The 14,525-nt window shown below is 41.8% G+C and overlaps 1 protein-coding gene across 1 annotated transcript in view; it reads left to right on the top strand.

Annotated features, from left to right (window-relative positions):
- The window catches only part of PID1 (phosphotyrosine interaction domain containing 1), a 225,531-nt gene extending 211,958 nt beyond the window's left edge, over positions 1-13,573 (top strand). Inside the window, exon 3 of the mRNA XM_046019913.1 lies at positions 11,401-13,573. Coding sequence (XP_045875869.1) covers positions 11,401-11,877 — 477 coding nt within the window. The 3' untranslated portion in view covers positions 11,878-13,573. The remainder of the gene's footprint in view (positions 1-11,400) is intronic.
- Positions 13,574-14,525: the final 952 nt, after the last annotated feature.

Genomic DNA, 14,525 nt, shown 5'->3' with positions numbered 1-14,525 from the left:
TTTTTTTAAAAAACTATTTTTGACCATATGTCTTTAAATTTAAATATCTTCTGGTTTGAGTTAGCCATACAATTAATATGCATATGCATTGATCAGAACAGCATAAATGTATTACAAATGTTGATAAGTCCTTATGAATAAAAGATAGCTTTATTAAAAAAACAACTCTTAATAAGATGGATGAGATGACTTTTTTAATTGGTATTTTCATTGGGATAATTGATTCACATGCAGTTGTTAAGAAATAATCCAGAGAGTTCCCCAACACTCATTACCCACTTTTCTCCAAGGGAAACACTTTGCAAAACTGTCATGTAATACCGCAGTCACCCTCTACCCATCTCATTCAGCTTTTCCAAATTTTTCTCATGATGCGTGTATGTATTTAGTTCTTTGCACAAGTGTAGGCACGTTTCCAGTCCCACAGTGAAGATTCTAACATGTTCCTTACAATAGCGAGTCCTCCTGTTGGTCTTCTTTAACCACATCCTTACCGCACTCCTGGCCCAGGCAACCACCGATCTGTTCCCCATCTCTAAAGTGATACACAAATGGAATCTCCAGTGTGTCACTTTTCGGGATTGTTTATTTTCACCCAGCAGAATTCCTTGGAGATTCATCTGGGTTGTTGCAGGTGTCAAATGTTCACTCCATGATAGAGCTGTGCCGCCGTTTACTTAAGCACTTTCCTGTTGGAAGACGTTGGGACCGATTCCATTTTTTGGCTATTGCCAATAAAACTTCTGGGAACATTCGTGTAGAGGTTTTTGTCTGAACATAAGTGTTCATTTTTCTGGAACACATAGTAATTCCATGTTTCATTTGCCTCAGTGTACCTCTCGTTGCAAACCTTCACTGGCCTTTGATTTAGAGCTCTAGACCCGCAACCCAGAGACTGGTGTGTTTATTACCTCCAACCAAATGTTGTCTCGATATGATTCTTTCTACTGTTCAATGCCTCCTCTGGTCTATTTCTAATGAATTGTGCACTAAGCAAAATGAATTGATAAAGTGCTTCAAGGACTAAAATTGGTGACATTTTTCACCTGCCGCTGTGCTTGTCCCTTGAATCCATTTGTCAGGATAATTCTCAAGCCGTGCGCTTCACATTGATTTATCCTTTAGAGAATCTTCTCATTGTGAACATTTTGGGGCCTGCAGAGCTCTGCTGAATGTCTGTCCCTTTCCAGGATCCTCCCCTGAATAGAAAGCAGAAGGGGAGATGGCAGACTTGTCATGAAATAAATTGCTCTCATCCCGCCGAGTGGAACAGTGGCAGGTTAGACCATCCTTGAGCCGGCTCACCAGAAGGGGCCCGATGAGGGGATGTATGTTTCAATGTGGTGTCACTTTTATTAAGTGACTTTGTCTTCAGGGGCACACTTCAGTGTCTCCCAGATAAATCGCTTCTGTCTTTGACAGTGGCAATGGCAATATTTCCAACTTCACACATCTAAGAGACAATTGACAGGACAAATTGTGCATTGGAAATGCTTGATAAGCACAAGATGGGGCAGAGCATCTCAAATCACTCTACATCTTTGGAACGAAGTTATAATAATATGAATCACTGAAACCAATCTATCACTTAAACTCCTAATTGTGAGACAGAAGCTGTATTTAACAGCTGAAGAAATGTTCGTCTCTTTATTAGAGTGCAAAAATAGGACTTAATTATTTTTTGATATCGGATCTTTGTAAATTTGCTTTCCCCCCCTGTGATGTACATTTACATAATAAAAAGAAAACATATCTCCCAGTAAAATTTCTATTAATATTTTTACAGATTCTGTCAGCATAACATATGCAAGTATTTGGAAAGTCTTGTTAAACAGTAAAAAAAGTATTCTTAATATTTATGACCTTAGGAAAGTTACCAAGATAAATAAATATCACTAAACAAAGGAATATGCATAAATGTGCACCAGAGGATATGCACTTTGGAAAACCTAATTTGTTCTGCCAGCATTGTTGCTAAGAAGAAAATTAAGTCTGGGAGCCTTTCCGGGTCATTACCATCCCCTTTGGGGATAACAAAAATGTGCTGTTTGAGAAAGGCTTACCTTAGGCCACCAGGCTCATCCTCTGCTTTTGAGTCAGCCCACTCAGCCTGGCCAAACAGATATAAGGCAAAGACTTCAAAGCATAGCCTTAAGGGAAATGGCAACAATTCCTCCTCATCCCTGTCTAGCCAAAGGACAGCTGGGTCTACTCCTGAAGAGGTCTGCCAAAAAACAGGCCCCAGAGTGGTACCCAATGTTCACTTCAGAGAAGAAAATCCTCGTTTTGATCCAGAATTGTCTGGGCTTCTTAGGGATGACCCACAGAAGACTGAAGGGCTAAGGCGGATAGGACCCTGGAGGGTAACCAGAAGGGATTCCCAGGTCTGTGGAGAGCTGAGCCCCGGCCTCTCAGGTCGGTCTTTTGAGGCTCTCCTGCCTTTGCTGTGGGCTCTGTAGCCCTGCTCATCATGTGTGTGGCTCCCAGAGCAATTTCCGCATCACATGCTGTCTGGCTTGTTGGTACACCACCCACAAGGGCAGGGTTGGAGCCAACACAGCACATGCTTAGTATTTGCTCTTTGAAATTGTTTTTTGAAATAGGGGTTGTTTGTTTTGTTAAACACCATTTCAAAATTCTTTAGGAATAGGATATCTGAATATTAAGTATGCATTCTTGTCTCCTTCCTTCAATTATTGATGCTAGCTAGCATCATCATTTAAATCCCTGAGTTATGCAAACACATCTCAGGTTAAGGACAGTTTAACCGATTGCAAGTTCCTTTTTGAATGTTAAACAAAGCCTGGCAGAGTGTCTGTCACCCTTCCAGGTTCCTGACCGGGTCTTAGTGTGGACACTTGAAGAAGTGGCCAGGGAGAAGATGGATGACATAAGAACGAAAAGAAAAAAATTTAAAAAGGATCCAGATCCTGTTCAGGAAGATTGGGGTAGAGGGAAAAACCTGGTCCTTGGGGTAGAAGCACTGTGTCCCACATCTTGTTTTTTTTTTTTTTTTCAGGGACCAGCTGGGTGATGTAAGACAGGTTATCAGAATCGCCATCTCTGCAGCAAAGGGGTGGTGTTAGGCATGTATGAACAGCCCCATTGAGCACTGAAGACAGAGAATATGGATGATATACCTTTGAATCATCAGGAATTTATAGTTATCAATACTTGGGGCTTAAACACTGGGAACACTTATTTGGATCTCCAAAATGAAGAAAGGAGAAATCTAAGAAAAGTAGAAGAGATGCTGAGTAGCCTAAAACAATGCATCATTTTACTCTAATAATTCAATAGAGGCAAGTCGGTTTGATGTATCTGGAACATCCTGAGAGTGAAGACACAGATGTCAAGGGAGGCCAGGAACCCCTTCTGTCTAGGGCAAGTGTTAAGTTACCAATGGCGATCTAATTACTAGGTCATTTTGTTTGGGAGACAAAGTGCGTTGGTCTTCTGCCTTTATATATCTTCCTAGTTCCTACTCACCTTCCCTTCTCCCTGATGCTTCTCTCCTGCCTGACCTTCTACCACAGCCACATTTCAGGAACCCAAACCACAGTGAATGTAAAAATAATGAGCATTGATGGGACACAGCTTGATCCGAGGAATGGACACTAAATGGGGATTTTTTTTTTGTCCCCATTGTGCTATATGAAAGACCTTTTTGAACCTAAGAAAAGATTTCCAGATTTGTTGAAAATGTTCACAGAGGCATGTGCGTATGCTTCTCACTAAGGCCAGCCTTGCCCGTGTCAATGCTGAGTCCGGTAACCTTCGCTGTGTACTGGGAACGTAAGACCCAAGAGGGCAGAGAGTGTATTGATTCTGTTCACTAATATATCTGTTCCCTGTAGGTGCTAAATACATACTTATCAAACGAATGTTCCATTAAGAAAATTCATTTAAAAAAAATTTAATTTTTAAGCCCAAAGCTCAATACTTTTTTTTCCTCAATGACTTCATAGGTTTCCTGTGAACAGCATTTATTCTTTAATACTTCCGTCATGGTTTACAACATGTAATACAGATTCAAGGCCGTAATTAGCATTATGTCTGTCTTTGCATTGGGGATTGTTAGGTACTTGGTATGTGGATCCATCCCTGCTCTTCAGAATTCTAGTGGTTGCTTGCTTCTCTGCGGCCAGCAAGGAAGGAGACAATTCAAGCTGGGATTATGAATCTCAATGTTCTCCACAAAGTGCAGTAGGAATTAGTGTCAGAAGAGAAGAGCCTGACTCTGCTTTTGGCTCAGGGTTGGCTCTTCTTTTTCTTATCTTCTGACTTGTAACCCAAAGGCTGTTAGGGTTTCCAGTCAAGTATTCTTCTTGAATTCATATTGTGTTATTTTATGTCAGCTGAGGATAGGACGTCTCCTACAGACAATGAAAGAACACCAAGGATTTTTATATTCCAAGAAAGGCCTCTTGGAGAAGTTTTGATCTGGTTGTGCCATCCTGTAGAAGCCTCACAGTAAACGGAACCAAAGCTGGACTCATGTGGTTGTGCAGTTTCCAGCTTGGAAGGTCCAAGATCTCTGGGAAGCCAGGTGCTTGGATTCTTATGTGATCATCCCTTCTGTCCCAACTCTTTATTTTGGGGCCCCTGTCATTAGCCTCTCCATCCCACTGTCTGGTCTAGGATGAGACAGGTCAGGGTCCTAAACAAGGGGTTTTCAGGCCAGAATGAAATATTGACTGGCCATCAAAAGGAAGGGATGGTGATGGCTCAGTTGGCCAGAAGGCTCCATGTCAGGCAAGCAGAGTTTGTTTTGCCACAGATGAAGAAAGAATGGTGATTCATGAATGGAGAGCTGGATGAGCTGTTGGAAAAGTCCTGGGTGGGAAGGAGAGCTTCTGAGGACACGAGTCTCTCCTGACTGGCACTGGAATGTGGCAGACGCTCTGGCAGGCCCCTCAGCTTCATGGCCTCTATGGATTTTCACATGCTGTGAATATTCTCCAATAATTTTTTCAGTCAGGATTGGGCAAAGCCCATTCACACATCTTGCAACCGTCTGTGGCTGAGGCATCACCGTATGCCATTGAATGACACATGGGGAAAAACTTTCATTTTTTTGCTCGGCTTGTTTATTTCTCTCTGAATGATTCATTCTTAATGAGTTTCTTGCCCAGTGCCTGTTCCTGCAACCATAGAAAAGATGTTAGTGTTTACTGCTTATTTCCAACTGGTTGTTACTCCCCCGGAAGGCTCTTCCTTTCCTCTTCTGAGTCCCTTTGTTCTTACACTCTGGGAGGCGACAACTTAAAAAAAAAAAAAGAAAAAGAAAAAGAAAGAAATCTGTCTACCAATTTGGGCATTTAGTGACCTGTTTAGTGACTCAAGGTTTCTCGTCGATTCTGTGGCTCTGGAAGATAGCAGCCCATAAGGATGAGGTTCAGAAAGGACTTATTCATCTAGAAAACATTCACCTCTTTCATAGATGGGCGGGAATAACAAGATTCTCCTTCACCGGATGGACCTATGTTGGCAGCAGAACTTCCTGAAGCCTCCTTGCACATTGAGTCCTGTGTTTTTACTCCTAGGGAGGAGGTGCCCACAGAGGGGTGTGAAAGAAAGTCCCCCGCCCCCAGGAAGATTGTGGCAAGAAGCAATCTCTCTATGGAGAGAGTAAATCCCCACCACAGTGTTGACGTGGAAGGCTACAGAGATAACACACTGTTTTGGGAGGGTTTCTGTGTATTGACACACGTGGGTCCTGTGGCTTCATGTCGGTAGAGGAAATGGCTGAATGCACAGCATAATGAAACTTTGGAATTTTGAGACAGTTGATTTTTTTTTTAAGTTTTTAACTTTAAGTTTTCCCTTGAGAAACAGAGCCATAGGTATATTTTTATTACACTATATATCAAAAATTAAAGAGAGAAATTAACATTTTTTTAAAATTAAAGCCTGAAGAATTGTTGCTGTTGTTGTTTCCAGTGACTTAGAGTCATGGGTTAATGGCAGACTTTGGAGAATTTATAGGAGGGTTAGCAAATGTATAGGCAGGTAGTAGATAGTTGACTTATGAGGGGAAAGTGCACCAAGTGAGGATTCCAGAACACAGGTCATAATGGATGATAACAGGGCTGATTTAAAGGGGTTATGTGGAGGGGAAACTGCTTGGAACATCATGTCATCATTTTACATTCCATTTTTAGGGAAACTCCATTCAGATAATTCTTTTTCCATGTCTCTCTAAGGAATGCCAACCTAGCATGGTTTCTTTATGTTTATGTTATCTCATGGGATTTCTGACATCATTACCTCCACAAAGGCAACAAAACAGAGGTTCCATTGACTTCCTGAGGTTCACCCAGTGACATCAGATTAGACCCTTTAGTTCATGTCTTATGTTGACTAGATCCTGTAGGAACCAGAGAGTCCCATTACTGGGACTGCCTAGAAGGGCTTGGACAGGGTTAGCTCATTTAATTACAGAGGAGACTCAGCTGAGAGTCTTACCAAGGCCCAAGGGAAGCAGATCTTGGTCCTACCAAGCAGCAGGACTGGAGCTTATTATCTAGACAATCAGCCATTTTCTGGCATGTCAGGGGCGCATTTGCTAATTCTATGCTTATACTAAGGGCTTGTCTGTCCAGTCTGCCCACTGCAGCCTCTGTAGTCTCCATGGAAAATCACAATTGAGAGCAGACATAAATTGTGGAAGCCCCAGCGAACATTTGGTGTGCTTGGAGGCCCCTGTCAGTATCACAATGGAGAGGAGTCCTCCCCTTAACCACATTTAGCTCTTCACCCTCTGCAGGCTGAGTAGTACTTTGCAAGATGAAGCTAATGGAATATTTAGGATTAGTATTGGTAGAACATGTTTATGCTTCTCTTTTCACAGAATACTCTTGGGAAGATGCCAAAAGTCTTCAGTTCTTGAGATGAAACAGTTTGTTTTCCTTGATTTTGTTTAAAGTAGACTATATTTTCTTGAGTTTTAGAAAACCTATACTTTATATGGATATTAAATATATTAATATTTATGTTGTATTTATATATATACATATGTGTGTGTGTATATATATATATATATATATATATATTAAAATTTTGTTATTTGTACGCCATTTTACCTGGGAATTTTAAAAGGTTTCTGAGTCTTACTTTCTGCAATTATATGATAAGGAATAAAGTTGTAAATCAAGGCTTAGGCCCCTAATGGCAAGGAAGAGAGTGTCATTTACAAAAGCACCCCATGCAAGAATGCTGTCCACTCTTTGGGAGGACCTGCTGTATCTAGGGTGCTCACCGAAGTCCAAAATCTCTCTTATAGTCAAAAGATGGGGAAAATGAACAAGTGTTTAGTAAGTGGACTCCAATGGAAACAGCTGTCCTCTAATAGCAGAGTGGCTCAGGAATTCAACAGGTATCTTTTGAGGGTGACGTTTCCGTGCGGTTTTCCTCACAAATCATCAGAATGTTCCAGAAAGCCCAGCACCTTGCAGAACAGAGTGCGCGTCCCAGTGCCAGTCCCTGACCTAGGGTTCTTATCTCTGAAAAGGGGCTAACGGGAATCATTTTCCATCCTGATCCATGAATCCACAGGTCTGTCAATGAAGCTGGTAGACACAAAGAGCCTTTTGCCTAAAGTGTGGCGCAAATATTAGGTGCTACTTATTCAGCATCCTCGTGGCTTGATTTGGTGGTAATATATATAAATGACAATTTATTTTTTTTTTTTAAAGATTTATTTATTTATTTGACAGAGAGAGAGAGATCACAAGTAGGCAGAGAGGCAGGCAGAGAGAGAGGAGGAAGCAGGCTCCCCGCAGAGCAGAGAGCCTGATGCGGGGCTCGATCCCAGGACCCTGAGATCATGACCTGAGCCAAAGGCAGCGGCTTAATCCGCTGAGCCACCCAGGCGCCCCCATAAATGACAATTTAGAACCTCGTGTTCGATGTGCAGTGTGCCATCTAGGTAACCTTGGTGAAACTGGGCCACTGAATGAAGATTACTCTCATAAGTTTAATACCCAGAGGTCACATCTATGTCCTCTGTTCTATCTCAGAGCTTTAAAATTGTTTTTATATATGTCTACATAGTAGTGCTCGCTTCGGCAGCACATATATATATGTCTACATAGTAAAAGTAGCTTTTGTTATTATTTTAGTAAGCTCTTTGGGCTACTCATCTCTGCCCCGTCCTTCTCTCAAGCACACTTCCAAAATAAAACTTCATTTCCTTAAAATCTTCAGTTTTCAAGTCATAAATATTTATGAGAGGAATACATTTTTCTGAGTTACACATATTTACTTCTATGAAATTGCTTTTGATTGGAGCGAATTTTCTACAACTTCTAATAAAGTTTTTAAGCTCATCCCTTAATTATATCATGTTAGAAGGCATTGGCTGGATACCTTTTTAATTTTAAAAAGAGTGTGTGAGTGAGTGTGTGTGTGTGTGTGTGTGTGTGTGTTTCTGTGAGCTTAGAGCAAATTGAAGGACATTTCCTCCCTCTGAAGGCTGTTTCTATCAAATATAAACATGGTTATTTCTAGTTTCAGTGGATATTAAGAAAGAATGCACTTTTACTTCAAGCATTGAAGTTAGTTTTCTTTTGAATTTCTTGAGGTAAAGATGTCCTAGAAAAGAATGAGCTATTGCTACATGGTACCTCTTGCATGAACCTTGAGAACATGATGCTCAGTGAAAGAAGCCAGACACAAAGGGTTGCATATTATACAAAAATCCAGAATAGTAAATCCATACAGACAGAAAGCAGATTGGAGGTTAACAGGGGCTGGTGGGAGGGGACGATAGAGAGTGACAGCTTCATGGGGATGACATCACCCTTGGGGGCAGTGAAAACATTTTGGGACTGGACAGAGCTGATAGTTGTACAACATTTTGACCACTAAATGCCACTGAATCACACACTTTAAGATGGTTTATTTTATGGGATGTGAATTTCACCTCAATAAAAATGTAATAAAGCTGTTAAAAAAGAGTAAAAGGTATCAGGAAGTACCATATACAGAAAGTACATTTGCAGCAAGTATATAAGTCAAGAACTGTTTATTGCACATTTACTCCAACGCGGCGTGAACAAGAGCCATCCAGCCTATGGCTCTCCTTGTGGAGGTGAGGCACTTGCTTGTCTGTCTGTGTCATTCTCCCCTTCTGTCTCCCGCCACGTGTTGTAAGTCCCATTTCTGTAATGTCGTCCCATCAGGCTCCATCTGTCCTTTCCTGTCACCTCCATGAACTCCACTCCCAGTCTGGGCCCTCTGGCCTCCTGGCTGTGATGTCTGAGCATTCTGCTACTGCTCAGCCTTTCCCATCTATTCTTCCTGGCATCAGACAAGTCTTCCAAGTTCACAACCTTGCTCAGACCCTGGCACTTCTGGGACTGTAGACCTTTTATGGCATTCCCTCCAGAGCAGGGATGTCCTTACTCCCTAGACTGCGTGCAGGGCCTTCTGCCTGCTTTCATCCAGTGGCAGCTTACATCCTGTCTCTTCTCTAGGGCTGCCCTCCATCCCCACCTACTGTCTGGTCAGGCCTACGTGGCCTGTTTGCCCAAGTTGTGTGGAAGAGAGCTTTCCCCACTACAAGTCCTTTCCCTCTTGTTCCCTTCTCTTGCTACCTTCACGTGCTTCTCCTACCTGGCTTTTGAGACCCCATATCTTGAAATCTAGTGACTCTCAACCCTGAAGCCTTCCATCAGCAGGATGCCATTTCTCCCCCCTCTGAATCCGTAGGGTCCTTTGCCTGTGTCCTTCACCTGCCCTTTTCACGGTCTGCCTTATATTATGGTAGAGGGTTAGCACATGGCCCAGAACCACCCACCTTGTGAACTGTGGAACGGGATGTAAATCTTGACTTCGCTTGCTTCAAAGACTGTGCTGTGAACCAATACCAATGACCTCCTTCCTATTGAGTTTGGACCTCTCCATCTTCCCTCTCCCCCTTCTCCGTCTCCCCTGGCTCTTTTGCCATTGTGTATAATAGGTTCCTGATAAGTATTCCTAGAATGTGCAGCACTGTGCCTCTTCACAAATAAGTTATTTTTTAAAGGGAATGTCCAATTAACTTTTGTTTAAGAGGTAAACATACCATGAAAAAAATGCAATAGTACTTAACTTCTGTGTTCTGCATCTTTGTGTGTGTGACCTTTATAGCCCCACGAAACACAGACATTGATTGCAATTGTTGTTCCCAAATCTCCATGGACCTTTTTCCAATCTCATCTTCCTCTAATTGACAGTATTTACATCTGTGTCACTGATTTTGAACCTAATTACATACTATCTTATGTTATTTCTTAAATGATTTCTTCAGTTTTACACATTTCCATAATGCCGGTTTTCCAATGGTGGCAGTTCCATGAATTTTGATGAATGAAAAAAGAGAGAGAGAGAGAAAGAATGAAAATCCCTTCTTAGTATGATAATAAACAAGTGTTTTAAAAGACACTATCTGAGGGACAACTGGGTGGCTCAGTGGGTTAAGCCTCTGCCTTCAGCTTAGGTCATGATGGGGAAAGGGGCTGGGATTAAGCCCTGCCCAGGGCTTGCTCTCAGCAGAAAGTCTGCTTCCCCATCTCTTTCTACCCCTCCCCCTTGCTCATGCACATATGCCTGTACTCTGTCTCTCAAATAAATAAATACAATCATACCAAAAACAGAAAAGATACTATTTGAGTCACTTGGAATTCTTTGCCTTTGTTTTCATACTGCCCATCTAGCGATCTGATAAGCCAGAATTCCAGCGTTGACCCATCTGTGGATCTTTCTTTTATTATCACTATAACCAGATGCTCATCAGTTTAAAACTTATTTAGGCTGAAAAACAACTGAGTGTTGATATTTAAAAAATTATCTTGCTGGTAGTAGGGGATGGGGTAGGGATAACAATCATGCTTTAAGCCATAATGTTTTTGTGTCCTTGGCATTTGCTAGAAGCAAAAGCTTAGGTGAAATCAAACACTGTGAGATAATTGTAAAGCAATAAGGAGACAAGTTTAATAAAGATTTTTTTTTTCAGATGCAGCATCCTTTTGACTTCCTCCTGTCATTAAATTCTGCATGTGTTTGGTTGAAAAGAAACTTCAAATGGCTTTATGATTTTAAAGAAATGCCAAATTATGTAAAAAGATCATATTGTTACTCTAATTTGAATTTTAAAAGGGGGTAGGGAGATGAGAGGGAGAATGGGTCTCTAGAAATTAGGTTTTTAAAAAATCCAATGCTACTTAAGGCATTTCAATACCACTTGTGAGGGAGAAAAGGTAGAAATTCTGATGACAACTTTGTTTGTTTGGGAGCTAGAACAATGTCTTTCTACCTGCCCAGAGTGACAGTGTGACTGAGAACATCTAAGTGAACAACTAGAATGAAAAGCCTAATATTGAGCTTTCCCTTTTTCTTCCTCTCATCTCTCTGCAGGTTACCTATCTGGGTAAAGTCCCCACCACAGGCATGCAGTTTCTGTCAGGCTGCACAGAAAAGCCCGTCATCGAGCTCTGGAAGAAGCACACGCTAGCCCGAGAAGATGTCTTTCCAGCCAATGCCCTTCTGGAAATCCGACCCTTCCAAGTGTGGCTTCATCACCTCGACCACAAAGGTGAAGCCACAGTCCACATGGATACCTTCCAGGTGGCACGCATCGCCTATTGCACCGCTGACCACAACGTGAGCCCCAACATCTTTGCCTGGGTTTATAGGGAGATCAACGACGACTTGTCCTACCAGATGGACTGCCACGCTGTAGAGTGTGAGAGCAAGCTCGAGGCCAAGAAGCTGGCCCACGCCATGATGGAGGCCTTCAAGAAGACTTTCCACAGTATGAAGAGCGATGGTCGGATCCATAGGAACAGCTCATCGGAAGAAGTTTCCCAGGAATTAGAATCCGATGATGGCTGAATGGACTTAGGATGCTTCAGCAAGGCAGCATTGGTCAAGGAATTCAAGATGATAGATGAATAAGCAATGATTCAAATTTGGGAAGAAAAGACTGCCAAACTATTGGCCGACCAAGCTTTTTAAATTCAGAAGAGCAATTCTAAATCTAAAGAAATGTATTATTAAAGTAATTACATTACATTGAAATCTGCTGCTGCTGTGACTGTGAGGAGGGTGGGCGTGTGGACAGGGAGGAAAGTTCTAGACTCTCTTCTTTCCCCACTCCCCCTCATTTCCCCATGCCTCCCTATAGGAGACCCCATGCCAGTTATCATCACTCTCAGGCAAATACATTGCGGCTGTTATTTGATGGACCATTCCAATCTGCCTTATGAAATCCAACAAGAATGTTAGATGCACCTGTAGGATCCCTAGTCATGGGGAGAGGGTGTGTGTGGGGGTGGGGGGTGCAGGTGCAGGTGTGGAGGCCGCAGAGCTAAAGGAACACCTCAGGCATATCCTGAGAGCCCCTCTCCCTGGCATGTTTCAGATTCTCTCCTCAGTAAGCAAATCAGCACAGCCTTTATTGAGCTTTACAACTAACAAGCTGATAGTTGGCAGTTAATTCACAGTTAAAGATAATGCTTTTATTTACGTAAATATATCAAGTAGTTCCCTCTTATTGTATTCACTTCATCTATTTTCTTAGAATACTTGCGACTACTAATAGCTGCTTTCCTCATCCCTCCTCATCCACCCTCTTTCTCCTTCCAACCCAGCGAATGTCCCTAAGGGATGGATTCTCAGCATACACTGCAGGACACAAAAAGGGAAGAAAAGAACCAAGCAGATGAAATAAACAAAGTAGGAGTTTCAAACAACCACTACCACCACAGAAACCTTGGAAAAAGGGAAGGAGTTATCAGCAAGTGAGCAAACTCCTGGTAGGCTGTCCTTTGATCAATTCTGATTTATGGTTACTTATTTAGTTGATGGTCCTGTCTGATGAATCCTTCACGGCAAGCTTCAGATCTGATTGGGCATCACAAAGGAAGGCTTGCCTCAATCACTCAACATTGTACTCAAATAGGGAATGTGCTATATACATACACTTGGTTTGTCTAGAGAAACTGTGTCCCAAAGGGAAATCTGACCCCATTATCTTATAATTGGTGATATCTTAGGGGCGGAGTTGCCAGTTTATCCACGGTTTCTAATGAGGAATATCGCTAAGAGAGTCCGAGATGTCTCAGTTTCACGGATCTTTAATATCATCAACACAGAGTCAACACTGAATGAAACTGAAAGTGTTGGTTCAAATGCATACATTTAAGGCTAGGAGCAGATGGCTAGTTTTCCAGGTAATGCTGCTCCTTGATTGAAGTCTGTTTTTAATCCCGGTAATGTTAAGGGCACTGGGGCACATTACAGAAGCCTTAAATGAGAGCTCATCCAATCCAGAGAGTAATGGTGTCAGCGTTTTGGTCTATGTATCTGTGTGTTCTTGTATGCATTTGTGTGTGTGTACGTGTGCCCCTGTGTGTGGGTCCAGTGTTAAGGCATGTAGAATGAGCATGGAGTCGTATTGAGAAGAACTTGCCTCTTGGATATTGCTTGCTGCTCTACAACACATGTAAACTATTCTTTAGCATAAATGCATTCATTCTTTAATAAAAAATATGTTTGCATTAATAAAGCTGAGGACTTTCATACTTTATATGTCTTTCCTTTTTTAAGTAATGAAAACCCAAAGGACGGACGGAATAGATCAGATTGAGTAAAGAGGGAATTCTTCCTAAAAGCATTCCTGCTGGGTCATAAATAACCCATTCCTTGATTGTATTTAAATAAATCTTGTTTTATTTTCCAATGCTCATTTTATATTTAATTCACTGAGATGGTATCATGTCAACCATTAAAATAGTTTTTTGGTGTGATGGACTTATTTCTGAGGACAGTCTTCCAGAACGTTTTGCAAATGATCGCAATTTATAAAATCTTGTGTTCCATCTTGGAAGAACCTGTGCCAAAATCCTGGAAGGTAAACACGGAGTGATTCCCTCTGACAGCACTGGTTAAAAATGTTTCCTGCAGACCATGGTTTCTCAGAACGACCCCATTAATCTAGCAAGACGGGGGCCGTGGAGCACGTGCATCTTGAGCAGTGCCCTTCATGGACTCAGTAACCAACACAAAGCCTCCTGAGGTGAAAATATGAGAGCCCACTGAAGAGGGACACTCAATTAAGAATTACCGCCCATCTTCTCCGACTCAAATGGCATTTTCCCTCATTGACCGTTCCTCAATTTCAATTTCACTACCTTGTCCTTGAATATGCTTCTAAGAGGGAGGAAAACATAAAAAGAAAAAAAGAAAGGAAGGACCCAGCCAGCATATATTTCAAAGCAATGCCACTTTCCCCTCACAGTAAAAGTTAAATCCCAAGGGCGCATATGGTTATTTATTGCAGAAAGCGTTTGCTGGTATTTTTTTTTAGGATGCTGAGTATGACATGCTAAGTAATTGGCTCTGATAATATTGCCATGAGCTTTTGCTCGAGATGATTAGTAAGCAATTTAAAGATAAATACACAACGACATCTTTCAAATAGCTAATGAAATCTTTGGGGACAAGCAGGATTAATTCCCTTCAGAGAGGTGAATCAGACT

This window comes from Meles meles, chromosome 9, assembly GCF_922984935.1.
Source record: "Meles meles chromosome 9, mMelMel3.1 paternal haplotype, whole genome shotgun sequence".
Lineage (NCBI taxonomy): Eukaryota > Metazoa > Chordata > Mammalia > Carnivora > Mustelidae > Meles > Meles meles.
This window is presented reverse-complemented; position numbering and strand designations above follow the sequence as displayed.